Source organism: Scyliorhinus canicula, chromosome 11 (genome assembly GCF_902713615.1).
Source record: "Scyliorhinus canicula chromosome 11, sScyCan1.1, whole genome shotgun sequence".
Classification (NCBI taxonomy): Eukaryota; Metazoa; Chordata; class Chondrichthyes; order Carcharhiniformes; family Scyliorhinidae; genus Scyliorhinus; species Scyliorhinus canicula.
The window spans coordinates 96,530,614-96,549,907 of NC_052156.1; the positions used below are offsets into that span (position 1 = coordinate 96,530,614).

At 46.8% G+C, this 19,294-nt stretch overlaps 1 protein-coding gene across 1 annotated transcript in view; it reads right to left on the reverse strand.

Moving 5' to 3' along the window:
* Positions 1-19,294, reverse strand: part of pfas (phosphoribosylformylglycinamidine synthase) — a 308,371-nt gene that overhangs the window by 72,910 nt on the left and 216,167 nt on the right. The window contains exons 14-15 of the mRNA XM_038812199.1: positions 10,046-10,207; positions 4,867-4,980 (exon numbers count right to left, since the gene is read on the reverse strand). Coding sequence (XP_038668127.1) covers positions 4,867-4,980; positions 10,046-10,207 — 276 coding nt within the window. The remainder of the gene's footprint in view (positions 1-4,866; positions 4,981-10,045; positions 10,208-19,294) is intronic.

Below are 19,294 nucleotides of genomic sequence, written 5' to 3' on the forward strand. Positions count from 1 at the left end.
CCTGCTGCTCCTGCTTCCACTGCCTCCTGGTCTCCGCCCACCGCCATCTTGTGCTTCTTCCCTCGCTTCTACTTTGGCGCTGCAACCACTTTCTTACTCGCCCCACTCCTGGTCCAGGCCATATACTACTGGGGAAATGTTGCTGACTCCTTCCCAAGTTGGGAAACGTCGAAAAAGTACCGCTGGGGGCCCTAAAAAGAGCCCAAAGGTCCGTTCCTGGCGGGAGCTGCCGAACATGCGGCTTAGCTCCGCATAGCCACAACCGGAAGTCCCACCCCACTCGTTTTAAAGTCCAACCCCGAATGGAACACCTGTTCGACCCATCCCTTCCTCAGCCTAACCTGGTCTCCCAACTTCAAGTGTGTCTCCTGCAACATGGCCACGTCTCCCTTGTAATAAAAAATGGAAAAATGTGGCATTTGGGCCGTGGGTATTGTCCTGGGAGGACTTGGGAATTTTGTTTGGTGAGCCGGTATTGGGCGAAGGGAGCGGATGACCAACTTGAGCTGGTGTCTTTGGAGGAACGGGACATCACCAGTCGGTGCCTTGAAGCTCATCTGCCTGCCGCTCAATTAAAAATCATGTCAAATCTTTGACCATGTTGCGGGGGAGAAAGAAATGATGGTTGGCCACTACTTTTGTCTGCGGGTGTGTGTAGAATTGACCCCAGTGGGAGTTTTTGTTGTTTATGAAAAAAAGTTTTTTATTATCGGAAAGGCGCGCGTGCTGGAACTTGCGGGAGCAGTTGCTATTTTTAAAAAGGCAGTAGTTGGCAGTGCATGCAGAAAGCAGGCGCTGGTGCTCGCAGCAGCCGTTATTTAAAAAAATAATGGCAGTTAAGAACAGTTGGGGCTGTTGACAGCAGTCAGTTGAACAAAGGCAGCCGGAGAGGAAGGCAGCCGACGACCGGAGAAGAAGAAAAAGCCAACGGCATGCGGAGGCTGGGCGAACGGCTCCGCAAAGCGAATAAAATGCCAGCGGCTATAAAGAAGGAACCAGAGGAACCGAGTGCATCAAACCATTACCAGGTAGGAGAGGAAGAGTGGGTGAAACTACTAACTAAAACCACTGGAAAAGTAATCAGTGATCAGTAATCAGTAAAAGAGAAAGACACGATTATTCAGGATTTGGGGGATCAGTTAGAGAAGCATGGAGTCTGGAGCAAAAGGAACTGTATTGGAACTAAGACATCAAACCCAGTTAAATAACAAAAGAGGAATTATGATTCTCCATAGACAACCTGTGGGCAGTGAGCGAAAGAGGAGTTTGAGATTCTTTGAATCTTACTCAGAGGTTCAATGATAAAAGGAGGAGGCTTAACAGGCCTTAATTGTAAGAAGTATATAAATGATCAGAAAATCAAGCAGTTAAAAAAAAAAGATGGCAAAAGAAATCCAGAAGTCCTGGAGAGGGCACTTCTGGAATATCTAAACAAGACTAGAAAACGAAAATTAAGAAATAGGGCCCTCTCCAGCCTTGGCCTGCTCATTTGATTTTTCAGATGGAGAGAATGATAAAGACCCATTTGTTTGGAAGAAGAAAAAGGATTACAATCAAGAGGGAAAGTAGGATTAGGGTTGAAGAAGGAATGGAAGTAATTAGGACAAAGAATAAACTAGATGGTTTAAAAATGGGGGGCAATAATTTTAATTGTGATTACAGTAATTAGTTTAGGAATGGTAGTATGGGTAATCGCATGAGGGAAATCAGGTGAAGTAATGGGATATGGAAGGATAGACACCAGGTTGAATCATATAGAACACATAATAAAAATAGAAATAAACAAATGTTTAAATATAACAGAAGGATTTACAGGACATACAGGAGAGCACGGTAGCATGGTGGTTAGCATCAATGCTTCACAGCTCCAGGGTCCCAGGTTCGATTCCCGGCTGGGTCACTGTCTGTGTGGAGTCTGCACGTCCTCCCCGTGTGTGCGTGGGTTTCCTCCGGGTGCTCCGGTTTCCTCCCACAGTCCAAAGATGTGCGGGTTAGGTGGATTGGCCATGATAAATTGCCCGTAGTGTAAGGTTAATGGGGGGATTGTTGGGTTATGGGTATACTGGTTATGTGGGTTTAAGTAGGGTGATCATTGCTCGGCACAACATCGAGGGCCGAAGGGCCTGTTCTGTGCTGTACTGTTCTATGTTCTATGTTCTAAAACTTAACAACAATGTTAGAATCAAGAGAGAGCGCCAGTAACAACATGTTCAGCAAAACGTGAGGAGTGCTTGCAAATAGCCTGGGATACATACTGAACCTATCAGACAGATTGAACATTTTAAACAGTATGAGGGGAAAACTAATGATACTCGATGGTACCTCGAGGAAGAAAAAGTTAAGATAGGAAATGCATTACAAAATAAAACCACTAATAGGAAAATGATACAATTGGCTATCTATTAGAGGAGAGTAAATAACAAAGTCAGGAAGAAAACTTCTCGGTTTAAAAAAATAAACTTAAGTATCAAATTATTACTAAAAATTGAAACCTTCGGTCACACATCTCTGATTGGACGCGTGTCCTGAATATCAGTGGATGAATGATCAATTGTCTCAAAGGGACGTTTACCAAGAGATGGATTTATTGAAGGGTCTTGACAGGCAACAGTCACTGACGAGGAACCCCCACAATTTAAAAAGAAAATAGTCTTGAAGAAATTTTGTTAGTTGTTATTTTTTTGATGTTACGGAAGGAAATTTACAACCAATGTGTAAACAGGTAAACCGAGTTGCCTTAAGGCATTATAATAGTTATTAAGAAAACGTTGTATATATTATTAAAAATTGTTATGTATGTATGAAAAAGAACTTAACATGGCTTGCCATAAGAGATGCCAATTAATTGATGTTGTTAATACCGTGTGAGATTTATACATTTGGACTAATGATCATAAGTGCTGGCTCATAAAGCACTCTAGTGAGACCATGAAATTATGTGTAAATATTGTATTTTATTTTGTTGTTGAAGTTGTGAGAATTGCTCGAAATGTGAAAAGCTGTAACACACAAGCTGTTTGTGTGATTAATTACCAAGTAATGTGTTAAGATAAGACTTAATTTCTTTGACTTTGTATTTGTAATGGTTTAATGTGAAGACAATGGGTTCTATTGGGTTGAATACCAAACAGCTAGATGTATTAAATATTTCAGGGCCAGTAGTAGGAACGAGTGCAGGTGATTGATACATGACATAGTAATCTAGAAGACCAATGAAGCAAAACGAATGAGACGATAACATACCAGCAATAAGTAAACAAACCTTTTTGATCACTGTTGGATTGAGTGGCTTATTGATCCTAAGGGACATGAGAAGGTTTCTCCGGTGCTGCTATCCTGAGGAGGTAATATGCCTTGGAGATAGTGGAACGCACGGCAAATAATTACTGTGTTACCTTTCTGGACAACTGCCACTATGATTCATGGTGATTTCCAAATAAGGAATGTCAGCGCTAGTGCAAGCGATGGATGAATTTATGGCATGTTTCAAATGCCAAGAGGGGGTGTAATAAAAAATTGAAAAATGTGGCATTTGAGCCGTGGGTGTTGTCCTGGGAGGACTTGGGAATTTTGTTTGGTGAGCAGGTGTTGGGCGAAGTGAGCGGATGACCAACTTGAGCTGGTGTCTTTGGAGGAACGGGACATCACCAGTCCATGCCTTAGGGCTCATCTACCCGCCATTCAATTAAAAATCATGTCAAATCTTTGACCATGTTGCGGGGAGAAAGAAAAGATGGTTGGCCATTATTTTTATCTGTGGGTATGTGTAGAATCGACCCCAGTGAGAGTTATTGTTGTTTATGAAAAAAAAAATTTCATTACTGGAAACTGGGACTGCGTGCTGGGACTCGAGGGAGCCGTTGCTATTTTTAAAAAAGGCGGCAGGTGCTATTTTTTTTTTTTTAAAAGGCCCAATTGATTGAAAGAAAAAGATTCGTTATATCCTTTTAAACAAAATAGTTTTAATCTTTTAATTTTGAAAATAAACTTTATTTAAGTTAATATCTTGAAAGAATTGCTATTACTTCCAATGGTAAAGTTTACTTTAAGGGGCTGTTTAGCACAGGGCTAAATCGCTGGCTTTGAAAGCAAACCAAGGCAGGCCAGCAGCACGGTTCAATTCCCGTACCAGCCTCCCCGAACAGGCGCCGGAATGTGGCGACTAGGGGCTTTTCACAGTAACTTCATTTGAAGCCTACTTGTGACAATAAGCGATTTTCATTTTCATTTCATTTCATACTTATTCTACTTAAAAAGCCTGACCCGTGTGCAGTGCTTTTAAGTGATAAGTAAATGAAATTTTCTAGAAAAGGTATGGGTTATACCGGTGATTAACTTGAAAAATTAGTTTCATCCGAATAGCACCCACCTAAGTCTGTCTAGGAGTCAGGGACAAGGGAATCCCTGTGCACCACATAGAATTTCCCAACCTTTTTGGTTTAGGGGGAGATTTCTTGGTGCTATCTCGATCCTTTGGTGATATCTCGACTCTTTGTGGTTTAGGGGAAGATTTCTTAGGGATTGTTCGATCCTTTTTGGTTTAGGGGGAGATTTCTTGGTGGTATCATAGAATCATAGAATTTACAGTGCAGAAGGAGGCCATTCAGCCCATCGAGTCTGCACCGGCTCCTGGAAAGAGCACCATACCCAAGGTCAACACCTCCACCCTATCCCCATAACCCCATAGAATAAATCTGCAAGATTCCAGAAAACACTTGCACCATCCCACTGTAAACCCACCAGACATGCTCAGCTCACTGTTGAAGCTGGGTGGATGCACAATCAGGATAAGCACATCGCTCAGCCAATCAGTCAAGCTGGATCTGCCATCGGTTCAGCCCCTCCACCTATCATATCATTCCTCACCTTCTGGGGCATTTTTCCCAGGACCCATTCCAGCTTCAGATCCACAGGACATGTTGCAGATTGTTGTGTCACCTCGGATTTTCCAGCAGTGTTCCGATCATCAACGAGTACAATCTGTAAAATAACCTCATTAACATCTGTTCAAGCAATCTTGGCAACTCACCTCTTCCCTATAGATCAATGACCTCACCCCCATCCCCCTCTAGAGAGCCAATCACTGCCTCCATCCAGACAACCAATCACTGCTCCCTCTCCAGACAGCCAATCAATCACTGTCCCCACTCCAGACAATCACCGCCCCCTCTCCAGACAGAAAATCACCGTCCCTTCTCCAGACAGCCAAACACCGCCCCCTATCCAGACAGCCAATCATATAACCATGAGACCATAAGACCCAGGAGCAGAATTAGGCCATTCGCCCATCGCTACTGCTCCGCCATTCAATCCTGGCTGATATTTCTTTCCATCCACGATATTGTTTTCATCCCCAGTCTCCTGCCTTCTCCCCATAACCCTTGATCCCTATATTAATCAAGAACCTATCTATCTCTGACTTAAAGACACGCAGTGATTTGGCCTCCACAACCTTCTGCGGCAAAGTGTTTTACAGATTCACTATCCTCTGGTTGAAGAAATTCCTTCTCATCTCTGTTTTAAAGGATCATCGATTTAGTCTGAGATTGTGTCCTCTGCTTCTTGTTTTTCCTACAAGTGGAAACATCCTCTCCCCGTCCACTCTATCCAGGCCTCACAGTATCCTGTAAGCTTCAATAAGATCCTCCCTCATCCTTCTCAATTCCAACGAGTACAGACCCAGAGTCCTCAACCGTTCCTCATACGACAAGCTCTTCACTCCATAGATCATTCTTCTGAACAACAGAATCCTGATGGGAAGCCATGGAAGAGATTGCTGAGCCTTTGGCTTTGATTTTTAGGTCATCATTGGCTACAGGAATAGTGCCAGAGGACTGGAGGATAGCAAATGTGGTCCCTTTGTTCAAGGAGGGGAGTAGAGATAACCCCCAGTTAGGCCGGTGAGCCTAACGTCTGTGGTGGGTAAAGTCTTGGAGAGGATTATAAAAGATACGATTTATAATCATCTAGATAGGAATAATATGATTAGGGATAGTCAGCATGGTTTTGTGAAGGGTAGGTCATGCCTCACAAACCTTATCGAGTTCTTTGAGAAGGTGACTGAACAGGTAGACGAGGGTAGAGCAGTTGATGTGGTGTATATGGATTTCAGTAAAGCGTTTGATAAGGTTCCCCACGGTCGGCTATTGCAGAAAATACGGAGGCTGGGGATTGAGGGTGATTTAAAGATGTGGATCAGAAATTGGCTAGTTGAAAGAAGACAGAGAGTGGTAGTTGATGGGAAATGTTCAGAATGGAGTTCAGTTACGAGTGGTGTACCACAAGGATCTGTTCTGGGGCCGTTGCTGTTTGTCATTTTTATAAATGACCTAGAGGAGGGCGCAGAACGATGGGTGAGTAAATTTGCAGACGACACTAAAGTCGGTGGAGTTGTAGACAGTGCGGAAGGATGTTGCAGATTACAGAGGGACATAGACAAGCTGCAGAGCTGGGCTGAGGGGTGGCAAATGGAGTTTAATGTGGAGAAGTGTGAGGTGATTCACTTTGGAAAGAATAACAGGAATGCAGAATATTTGGCTAATGGTAAAATTCTTGGTAGTGTGGATGAGCAGAGGGATCTCGGTGTCCATGTACATAGATCCCTGAAAGTTGCCACCCAGGTTGATAGGGTTGTGAAGAAGGCCTATGGTGTGTTGGCCTTTATTGGTAGAGGCATTGAGTTCCAGAGCCATGAGGTCATGTTGCAGTTGTACAAAGCTCTAGTACGGCCGCATTTGGAGTATTGCGTACAGTTCTGATCGCCTCATTATAGGAAGGACGTGGAAGCTTTGGAAGGGGTGCAGAGGAGATTTACCAGGATGTTGCCTGGTATGGAGGGAAAATCTTATGAGGAAAGGCTGATGGACTTGAGGTTGTTTTCGTTAGAGAGAAGAAGGTTAAGAGGTGACTTAATAGAGGCATACAAAATGATCAGAGGGTTAGATAGGGTGGACAGCGAGAGCCTTCTCCCGCGGATGGAGGTGGCTAGCACGAGGGGACATAGCCTTAAATTGAGGGGTAATAGATATAGGACAGAGGTCAGAGGTGGGTTTTTTACGCAAAGAGTGGTGAGGCCGTGGAATGCCCTATCTGCAACAGTAGTGAACTCGCCAACATTGTGGGCATTTAAAAGTTTATTGGATAAGCATATGGATGATAAGGGCATAGTGTAGGTTAGATGGCCTTTAGTTTTTTTCCATGTCGGTGCAACATCGAGGGCCGAAGGGCCTGTACTGCGCTGTATCGTTCTATGTTCTATGAACCTCCTCTGGACCCTTTCCAAGGCCAGCACATCCTTCCTTAAATACGGGGCTCACAATACTCCAAATGCGGTCTGACTCCCCTTAGCATGCTCCCCTTAGCATGTTTCCTCCTCCTTGGGATGAATTTCTGTTGTGCTTCCCGAATAACCCCCAAACTGCTCACAATACTCCAAATGGGCTCTGACCAGAGCCTTATATAGCCTCAGAAGTACAACCCAGGTCTTGTATTCTAGCCCTCTCGACATGAATGCTAACATTGCATTTGCCTTCCTAATTGCCGACCGAACCTGCATGTTAACCTTAAGAGAATAGAACATAGAACAGTACAGCACAGAACAGGCCCTTCGGCCCTCGATGTTGTGCCGAGCAATGCTCACCCCACTTAACCCACGTAACCCGTATACCTGTAACCCAACAATCCCCCCATTAACCTTACACTACGGGCAATTTAGCATGGCCAATCCACCTAACCCGCACATCTTTGGACTGTGGGAGGAAACCGGAGCACCCGGAGGAAACCCACGCACACACGGGGAGGACGTGCAGACTCCACACAGACAGTGACCCAGCCGGGAATCGAACCTGGGACCCTGGAGCTGTGAAGCATTGATGCTAACCACCATGCTACCGTGAGGCCCCAAGAATCATGAACAAGGACTCCCAAATCCCTTTGTGCTTCTGATTTCCTAAGCATTTCCCCATTTAGAAAATAGTCTATACCTCCATTTCTCCTTTCAAAGTGCATAACCTCACACTTTTCCACATTGTATTCCATCTGCCCCTTCTTTGCCCACTCTCCTAGCCTGTTCAAGTCCTTCTGCAGCCCACCTGCTTCCTCAATACTCCATGTCCTTCTACAGATCTTTGTATCATCTGCAAACATAGCAACAGTACCTTCAGTTCCTTCTCCAAGATCATTAATGTATATTGTGAAACATTGTGGCCCCAGCACAGACCCCTGAGGCACACCACTCGTCACCGGCTGCCATCCTGAAAAAGACTACTTTATCCCCACTCTCTGCCTTCTGCCAGTCAGCCAATCCTCCATCCATGCCAGGATCTTACCCTTAAAACCATGTTCTCTTCACTTATTTAACAGTCTGCTATGCAGCAACTTGTCAAAGGCCTTCTGGAAATCTAAATAAATCACATCCACTGGTTCTCCTTTGTTTAACTTCCTTGTTACTTGAAAAGATTTGTCAGACATGACCTCCCCTTGACAAAGCCGTGCTGACTCAGTCCTATTTTATCATGCACTTGAAAGTACTCCGCGATTTCAACTTTAATAATGGACTCTAAAATGTTCCCAATGACCGAAGTCAGGCTAACCGGTCTATAACCGTCTTCTGCCTCCCTCCCTTCTTAAACAACGGTGTTAGATTTGCCACTTTCCTGTCCTATGGGACCCTTCCAGTGATTCCTGAAAGATTACCACCAATGCCGCCAGGATCTCCTCAGCTATCCCTTTTAGAACCCTAGTGTATCGTCCATCCGGTCCAGGTGATTTATCCACTTTCTGACCTTTAACTTTCCTCAGAACCTTCTCCTTAGTGATGGCCACTGCACTCACCTCTGCCCTCTGATTCTCCTGGAGCTCTGTCATACCACCGGTGTCTTCCTCCGTGAAGACTGATGCAAAGTCACTATTCAGTTCCTCTGCCATTTCTTTGTTTCCTATTATTACTTCTCCAGCCCCACTTTCCAGTGGTCCAATGTCTATTTTTGCCTCTCTCTTACCTTTTATATATTGAAAAAAAAACTTCCTCTCTTTTATATTACTAGCTAGCTTGCACTCATATTTCATCTTCGCACACGCGTTTTTGCTTTTTTAGTTGCCCTCTGCTCACTTTTAAAGACTTTCCAATCCTCTGGCTTCCCACTAATCCTCGCCACTTTGTATGCTTTTTGTTTGCTTTTATGCTATCCTTGACTTCCCTCGTCAGCCATGGATGCCTTGTGCTCCCCTTAGCATGTTTCCTTGTCCTTGGGATGAATTTCTGTTGTGCGTCCTGAATAACTCCCAAAAACCCCTTCCATTGCAGTTCCACTGTCTTCCCTGCTAGGCTCCTTTTCCAATCAACTCTGGCCAGCTCCTCTCTCGTGTCTTTGTACTTACCCTTATTTAATCACTGCACCTCACCAGACAGCCAACCAATGCGTTGCACTGGAGTGAGCACAGTAAGAAGTCTTACAACACCAGGTCTTCAAATCACTAGCTTTCGGAGCACTGCTCCTTCACCTGAGGCAGGAGCAGTGCTCTGGAAGCTAGTGATTTGAAACAAACCTGTTGGACTTTAACCTGGTGTTGTAAGACTTCTTACTGCCCTGACATCTGCAAAGGGCAGCCAATCATTGCCCCGAGTCCGACCAAACACAGTCACTGCCCTGCCAACACTCTGGCAGCCAATCACTGCCCTGACACCTGCAAAGGGCAGCCAATCAATGCCCTGATGACAAAGGACAGCCAATCACTGCCCTGAGACCTAAAGAACACAGCCAATCACTGCTCTGTCAACTGTTTATCAGCCACTGCCCTCTGACAATCACTGCCTTCTACCATTTCCGAAAGCCAATCACCAACCCTTTCCCGGACAACCACCACACACATCCGTCGACATTATCAGCAGCTGTCCACCCCCCATCTCTCCTCACCGTAACACTAATCCCCCATTACCCCCCCCAACCCCTCCCCCCCCCCCCCCCCCCCCCCCCCAACCGCAACTCAAATCCTCACCAAATGGCCCCCACCCCCAGGGTACCGTAATAGTTGCGATTTGACTCACCTTTCCATCTCCTGTTATTTTACCCACAAAATCAACTGGACATTTCTCCCGACCACAGACGGCACGGAGAAATGCAGAGTCCTTCGAGCGCATAAGAAGAGCATTTGTCTCCTGATACTCCGCTCCCCACAGCTCCAGCACACTCAGGGTTGGGTCCCCCACCTTAAATCAGAGTGAAGACAATCAGGGGTAATATCCAAACCTCACAGTCACATCACTCACCGTACAAAACAGGGACAGAGAGGGTGATATATGCTTATAGGCACAGGGTAAGGCTAAAATTACTTAACAATTTCTTTGTACCCATATTTACTAAGGAAGAAAATGTTGACAAAATATCAGTGGAACAATAATAATCTTTATTCATGTCACAAGTAGACTTACATTAACACTGCAATCAAGTTACTGTGAAAAGCTCCTCGTCGCCACACTCCGGCGCCTGTTCGGATACACTGACGGAAAGTCAGAATGTCCAATTCACCCAGCAGCTCATCTTTCGGGACATGTGGGAGGAAACTAGAGCAACCGGAGGAAACCCACACAGACAGGGAGAGAATGTGCAAACTCTGTACAGACAGTGACCCAAGCTGGGACTCAAACACGGGTCCCTGATGCTGTGAAGCCCCAGTGTTAACCACTGTGCCGAAATGGTAGAGCTAATGAATGGATGGGGTGAAAATTGATAGCCAGGAAGTATTGGAAAGGTTGGCTATGCTTAAGGGTGCATATGTCACCTAGAACAAAGAAAAAAGAAGAGTACAGCACAGGAACAGGCCCTTTGGCCCTCCAAGCCTGTACCGACCATGCTGCCCGTCTAAACTAAAATCTTCTACACTTCCAGGGTTCGTATCCCTCTATTCCCATCCTATTCATGTATTTGTCAAGATGCCCCTTAAATGTCACTATCGTCCCCGCTTCCACCACCTCGTCCGGCAGAGAGTTCCTGGCACCCACTACCCTCTGTGTAAAAGACTTGACTCGTACATCTCCTCTAAACCTTGCCCCTCGCACCTTAAACCTATGCCCCCCAGTAATTGACCCCTCCACCCTGAGAAAAAGCCTCTGACTATCCACTCTGTCTATGCCCCTCATAATTTTGTAGTTCTCTATCAGGTCACCCCTCAACCTCCGTTGTTCCAGTGAGAACAAACCGGGTTTATTCAACCACTCCTCATAGCTAATGCCCTCCATACCAAGCATCATCCTGGTAAATCTCTTCTGCACCCTCACTAAAGCCTCCACATCCTTCTGGTAGTGTGGCGACAGAATTGAACCTAGTCTGGATGGCTTGCTTCCCGGGCTGCGAAAAGAAGTGGTGCTGGAGAGAGCAGAAGGGTTTGTGTTAAGCTTTGAATCTTCCCGAGATACTGGGGAGATGCAAAGGATTGTAGAGTGGCAAATGTGAGACAGTTATTCAAGAAATGGTGTAAGGAAGGATAGTCCTAGTAACTATGGGCCATTTAGTTTAACACCAGTGGTGGATAAGGTTTTAAAGTAAAACAATTGCTACAGATACAAAGCTTATAAGTTTGTTCAGGGACTGTCTGTTTAAAGTAAAATGGAGTTGTGAAGGAGGTTGAGACCTGCTCTAAATTCTGCCCAACTTGCTATGGGGACTGTAATGCACAGAACACTTATTGGGAAGAAGTTGCAAGACTTGACACTGCGAAAACTGTGGGAGAGGTAACAGCGCAGCAAGGGTAAAAGGGGCAGTGACAGAGAGAATGAGAGTGTGAGAGAATGTGAGCGAGAGGGTGAGAGCAAGAGAGTGAGACCGAGAGACCTAGGAAGCGAGGGTGTGAGAACGAGAGAGAGAGAGAGTGTGAGAGTGTGACAGAGAGAGTGAAAGAGTGAGAGAATGTGAAAGTGAGCGAGAGAGTGAGAGAGAACAAGCACATCCTTCCTTAGATACGCGGCCTAGACTGCTCACAATACTCCAAATGGGCTCTGACCAGAGCCTTATATAGCCTCAGAAGTACATCCCTGGTCTTGTATTCCAGCCCTCTCGACATGAATGCGAACATTGCATTTGCCTTCCTAACTGCCAACTTAACCTGCACGTTAACCTTTAGAGAATCATGAACAAGGACTCCCAAGTCCCTCTGTGCTTCTGATTTGCTAAGCAATTCTCCATTTAGAAAATAGTCTATGCCTCCATTTCTCCTTCCAAAGTAGTAATAATAATAATAAAAATAATAATAATAATAATAATCACTTATTGTCACAAGTAGGCTTCAATGAAGTTACTGTGAAAATCCCCGAGTTGCCACATTCCGGTGTCTGTTCGGGAAGGCCGGCACAGGAATTGAACCCGCGCTGCTGCCTTGTTCTGCATTACAAGCCACTGTGCTACACCAGCCCCTAAGTGCATAACGTCACACTTTTCCACATTGTATTCCATCTGCCACTACTTTGCCCACTCTCCTGTCCAAGTCCTTGTGCAGCCCGCCTGCCTTCCTCAATACTATCTGTCCCTCTACAGATCTTTGTACCATCTAGCAACAGTGCCTTCAGTTCCTTCTTTCTTGTACAAAGTTGTGGTCCCAGCACCAACCACTGAGGCACACCACTAGTCACCGGCTGCCATCCTGAAAAAAATACCTTTATCCCCACTCTCTGCCTTCTGCCAGTCAGCCAATCTGTCATCCATGCCAGCATCTTACCCTTAATACCATGGGCTCTTAACAGTCTCCTATGTGGCACCTTGTCAAAGGCCTTTTGGAAATCTAAATAAATGGCGTCCACTGGTTCTCTTGTGTCTAACTTCCTTGTTACTTCTAACAGATTTGTCAGACATGACCTCCCCTTGACAAAGCCCTTCTGACTCTGTCCTATTTTATCTTGCACTTCCAAGTACTCCGTGACTTCATCTTTAATAATAGACTCTAAAATCTTACCAATGACCAAAGTCAGACTAACCGGCCTATAATTCCAGTCTTCTGCTTCCCTCCCTTCTTAAACGGTGTTACATTAGCCACTTTCCAGTCCTCTGGGAACCTTCCAGTCTCCAAGATTCCTGAAAGATCACCGCCAATGCCTCCAGGATCTCCTCAGCTATCTCTTTTAGAACCCTAGGGTGTAGTCCATCCGGTCTGATTGATTTATTCACCTTCAGACCTTTCAGTTTTCATAGAATTTACAGTGCAGAAGGAGGCCATTCGGCCCATCGAGTCTGCACCTGCTCCTGGAAAGAGCACCCTACCCAAGGTTAACACCTCCTCCCTATCCCCATAACCCAGTAACCCTACCCAACACTAAGGGCAATTTTGGACACTAAGGGCAATTTATCAGGGGCAATCCACCTAACCTGCACATCTTTGGACTGTGGGAGGAAACCGGAGCACCCGGAGGAAACCCACGCACACACGGGGAGGATGTGCAGACTCCGCACAGACAGTGACCCAAGCCGGAATCGAACCTGAGACTCTGGAACTGTTAAGCGATTGTGCTATCCACAATGCTACCATTTGCCCAAACCTTCTCCTTAGTGATGGTCACTGCACTTACCTCTGCCCCCTGATTCTCCTGGAGCTCTGGCATCCCACTGGTGTCTTCCACGGTGAAGACTGATGATAAGTAACTATTCAGTTCCTCTGCCATTTCTTTGTTTCCTATTATTACTTCTCCAGGCACATTTTCCAGTAGTCCAATACCTATTTTTGTCTCGCTCTTACCTTTTACATATTGCCAAAACTTTGCCATCTTCCTTTATATTTCTAGCTAGCTTGCACTCATATTTCATCTTCTCCCCCAATTGCTTTTTTAGTTGTCCTCTGCTCGGTTTTAAAGGCGTCCCAATCCTCTGGCTTCCCACCAACCCTCACCACTTTGTATGCTTTTTCTTTTGATTTTATACTGTCCTGGACTTCCCTCATCAGACATGGATGCCTTGTCCTCCCCTTAGCTTGTTTCCTCCTCTTTGGGATGAATTTTTGTTGTGCCTTCCGAATAACCCCAAAAACTCCTGCCATTGCTGTTCCACTGTCTTCCCTGCTAGGCTCCTTTTCCAGTCAACTCTGGCCAGCTCCTCCCTCATGTCTTTGTAGTTACCCTTGTTCAATTGTAATACCATTACATCTGATTCCAGCTTCTCCCTCTCAAGCTGCAGGGTAAATTATATCATACTGTGGTCACTGAACTCTGAGGGTTCCTTCACCTTAAGTTCCCTAATCAAGTCTGCCTCATTACACATCACCAAATCCAGAATTGCCTGTTCCCTAGAAGGCTCCGTCACAAGCTGCTCCAAAAAAACATCTCTTACACATTCCACAAATTCTTGGGATCCACTGCCAACCTGATTTTCCCAGTCCAACTGCATATTGAAGTTCCCCATGATTATTGTGATATTGCCTTTTTTATATGCCGTTTCTATCTCCGAATTTATTTTCTGCCCCACATCCTGACTACTGCTAGGGGGCCTGTACATAACTCCCATCAGGGTCTTTTTACCTTTGCGATTTCTCAACTCTAGCCATAGAGATTCTATGCCTTATGACTCTATATCGCTCCTTGCTATCGATTTAACTTCATTCCTTACTAAGAATGCAATCCCGCCTCCTTTGCCCATTTGCCTGTCCTTTCGATAGAGCACATATCCTTGGAAATTTCGATTCCAGCCCTGATCCCCTTGCAGCCACATCTCTGTGATGGCCAAAACACCGTACCGGCCAATTTCAACGTGCGCAACAAGTTCATTTACCTTGTTCCGTATTTCAACCCTAGAGGTTCTGCTTTTTAGCTTACTGCCTAACTCCCTGAACCCCTGCTGCAGGACATCATCACTCTTCCTGCCTATGTTGTTAATACCTATGTGCACTACAACCTCTGGCTGTTCACCCTCCCCCTTCAGGATGCCTGTGTTTGTTCAGAGACATCCTTGACCCTGCCACCAGGGAGGCAACATACCATCCTGGAGTCTCTTTCACGCCCACAGAATGCCTATCTGTGGCCCTTACTATAGAGTCCCCTATAACTATCACTCTCCTGCACTTTGTCCTCCCCTGCTGAGCAACAGAGCCAGTTGTGGTGCCACTGTTCTTACCGCTGTTGTTTTCTCCTGATAGGCTATCCCCCTCAACAATATCCAAAACGGTATACCTGTTAGACAGGGGGGCAGCCACAAGTGATTCCTGCACTGACTGCCTGCCCTTTCTAGTGGTAACCTATCTGTCTGCTTGCACTTAGGTTTTGTTGGTCCTTCTCCACCCGCATGGGGTGCTTTTGAGTACAAAAGCTGTGTGAGTGCCCAGGGAAGGTAATACTCCTCTGGTGAGATTGGTGTATGGATCAGAGGACAAGAAGTGCCTCGAGAGGAATAGCAGCTGGAACAGGTCAGTTTTCGTGGTGCGCCACAGGCGAAGGTGCCGGAGGACAAAGGGGCAGCCATGCCCACCCAGTGGTCAACGGAGCAGCTAGTGGAGTTTTTGAACAACATGGCAGCACGGTAGCACATTGGTTAGCACTGCTGCCTCAAATCTCTATGGACCTGGGTTCAATTCCTGCCTCGGGTGACTGTCTGTGTGGAGTTTTCACTTTCTTCCCGAGTCTCCGTGGGTTTCCTCCGGACACTCTGGTTTCTACCCAGAGTCCAAAGATGCAGGTTAGGTGGATTGGCCATGCTAAATTGTCCCTTAAGTGTCCAAAAGGTTAGGTGGGGTTACTGGGATAGGTGGGGACTTGGGCTTAAGTAGGGTGCTCTTTCCAAGGGCCGGTGCAGACTTGATGGGCCAAATGGCCTTCTTATGCATCATAGGGATTACAATGATTACAAATTCCAGCAGCAGAGGAAGGAGGCCTCGGAAGGCCTGGCTAAGGTGGTGCAGCCACTCAGGGTTGCCATTGAGAAAGTGGGGCAGAGGTTGGCGACTACAGGGCCTGGCGATTCAGAAGGCGGATTCAGGGATGGTTTTAGACAGAGAGAAATTGGAGTACCTGGAAAATTGCTCCAGGAGACCTAATTTGAGGATCGTCGCGATGCATGAGGGAGCGGTGGCCATGGAGTATGTGTTGAGGATGCTGGAGCAGTTGATAGGAGAGGGGGCCTTTGACAGGCCCCTCAAGGTGGATCAGGCGCATGGGACACAGAGGAGGCCACAGGTGGAAGAGCTGCCGAGGGTGCTGCTGATACGACTGCACTGTTTCTTGGATAAGGAAAAGATTTTCAAATGGGCGAGGCAGACCAGAAGGTGCACCTGGGAAGGGTCTACCAAAACCTGGGTGGAGAGTTGTTTAAGAGGAGAGCCGCTTTCAACCAGTAAAGACTTCAAGAAGGGAGTGAAGTTTGGAGTTTTGTACCCTGCCCGCTTGTGGGTGACTCACCAAAAACAGTTTTATTTTGATTCTCCAGAGGAGGCAATGGACTTCATGAGGGACCATGGATTGGGAGGAGTGTGAGGACACTAAACTTCGAGAGGAGCTTTGGGGTGGATAGTTTAGGGTGAGTTTTAACAGGGGAGCGGCAATGTTCCTTTTGTTCTTCTTTCAAAAGTGCCTTTTGTTCTTCTTTGTTGGCAGGTAGGTGGGAGGAACAGGGGATGCTGGACTGGAGGGGGATAGGCCTGGGCAGGGGCCACCATGCTAGTTGGGCGGGAAGTGGGGGGTCGCCAGGGGGAATGCATGCGGGGAGGGGCGTGGTTGCTGACATTGGTGTGGTTGATATATGGCAAAGTTGGGAAGGGAGAGATGGCGGTGGACGTCCAAGGGCGGGTCTGGAGGGGCACATAACAAGAGCTGGCCCAAGAATGGGTATGGCTGATTGGCAGGGAGGGGCGGGGCTTGGGGGGGCCCTGACCAGGCTGGTCACGTAGGCTGCGCGAGGGTTAAATGGGCTGGTTAATTGGTCGCGCATCTGAGGAGCCAAAAGGCGGACATTGTGTTCTTATAGGAGACGAGCAAAGAACAATACAGCACAAGAACAGACCCTTCGGCTCTCCAAGCCCACGCCGGCCACCTGAAGTTGGGGGATCAGACGAGGCTGAGAAGGGAATGGGTGGTGCAGGTGTTCCACTCCGGCTGGATATTAAGACAAGGGAAGTGGCGGTGTTGATCAAGGTGGTGTTTGAGGTGGGGAGAATTGTGGCCGATCCGGGGTGGGGAGTAGATATGTGGTGGTCAGCGGGAAGCTGGAGGGAATGTCAGTGGTCCTGGCAAACGTTTATGCCCCGAATTGGAATGAGGTGGATTTTATGAGGCGGGTGTTAGGGAGGATTCCGGATATAGATACGGACCGTTTGATTATGGGTATAGTTTTAATATGGTCCTGGATCCGAGCCTGGACCGGTTAAGCCCTAAGTTAATGAGGTTGGCAGTGGCAGGGAATTTATGGAGCGTATGGGAGGCAGAATATACCCATGTGCACTGGGTATATTCCCGGATGGACTTTTTCTTGATGGACACGTCGGCGGGGGTGGCGGATTCGGCGATCGTGGTCTCTGGCCACGCGCCGCATTGGGTGGATTTGCAGGTGGTTCAGGAGGCCAAATGCCACAGTGGCGGTTACATGTGGGGCTGCTGGTGGATGAGGGGGTGTGTGAGTAGTAGGAAAATTGTTAGAATCTATCATAAAGGAGGTGATATATACACACTTAGAAAATGATGATATGATTGGGCAGATTCAACATAGGTTTATGAAAGGGAAATTATGTTTGACAAACATGCTGGATAGTATCAGGGATATGAAGTTGTGGCATGCCCCTGGGCTGGATGGGTACCAGGCGGAATTTTATGAGGAATTTGCGATAGACCTAACACCACATATGTTGGGGACGTTTAATGAAGCAGTGGAGAAGGGGGAAGTTGACAGAGACATAACACAGGCAGTAATCACACTACTCCCGAAAAAGGGGAAGGACCCGGTGGAATGTGGGTCGTATCGGCCCAAATCACTATTAAACATGGATATGAAAGTATTGGTTAAGTTGTTGGCCGGGAGGATGGAGGACTGTGTCCCGGGGGTGGTTGCAGAAGATTAAACAGGTTTTGTGAAGGGCAGGTAGCTCACGAATAATAAGACGGCTGTTGAATGTGGTGATGAATCCGTCGGGGATTCTGATACCGGAGGTGGTGGTGTCCATGGACGTGGAGAAGGCATTTGATCGGGTAGAGTGGCGGTACTTGTTTGAGGTTTTGTGAAGGTTTGGGTTTGGGCCGAGATTTGTGGCACGGGCATGGTTGCTGCATGTGGCACCAAGGGCAAGGATGAGGACAAATGATATGAGCTCATGAAGCTTTGACCTACACAGGGTTACGAGGCAGGGGTGCCCGCTGTCACCGCTGCTGTTTGCATGGCGATAGAGCCATTGGGGATGGCTCTCAGGGGGTCGGCACAGTGACTGGGGATTATGAGGGCTCTGTGCCAGTGACCTCTTGCTGTATATTTCGGAACTGTTAGAGAGCATGGGAAGGATTATGGGCCTGCTGGGGGGTTTGGAGGGTTCTCAGGGTACAACCTGAATGTAGGGAAAAGCGAGGTATTCCCGGTGAATGAGCTGGCATGGCGGGCTAATTTAAGGGGAATACCATTTATGGTAGCGAGTGATAGGTTCAGGTACTTGGGGATTCAGGTAGCGAGGGAATGGGTGGGGCTGTGCGGGAATCATGGGTTTGAGCTGGGGGGATAAGAACAAAGAAAATTACAGAACAGGAACAGGCCCTTCGGCACTCCCAGCCTGCGCCGATCCAGATCCTTTATCTAAACCTATTGCCTAGGTCTACTTCTCTCTGTTCCCCACCCGTTCATATATCTGTCCAGATGCATCTTAAATGATGCTATCGTGCCCGCCTCTACCACCTCCGCTGGCAAAGCATTCCAGGCACCCACCACCCTCTGCGTAAAAAACATTCCACGCACATCTCCCTTAAACTTTTCCCCTCTTACCTTGAAATCGTGACCCCTTGTTATTGACACCCCCACTCTTGGAAAAAACTTGTTGCAATCCACCCTTTTCTTACCTCTCATAATTTTGTCGACCTCAATCAGGTCTCACCTCAACCTCCGTCTTTCCAATGAAAACAATCCTAATCTACTCAACCTTTCTTCATAGCTAGCACCCTCCATACCAGGCAACATCCTGGTGAATCTCCTCTGCACCCTCTCTAAAGCATCCACAGCCTTCTGGTAATGTGGCGACCAGAACTGCACGCAGTATTCCAAATGTGGCCTAACCAAAGTCCTATACAACTGTAACATGACCTGCCGACTCTTGTACTCAATACCCCGTCCGATGAAGGCAAGCATGTTGTATGCCTTCT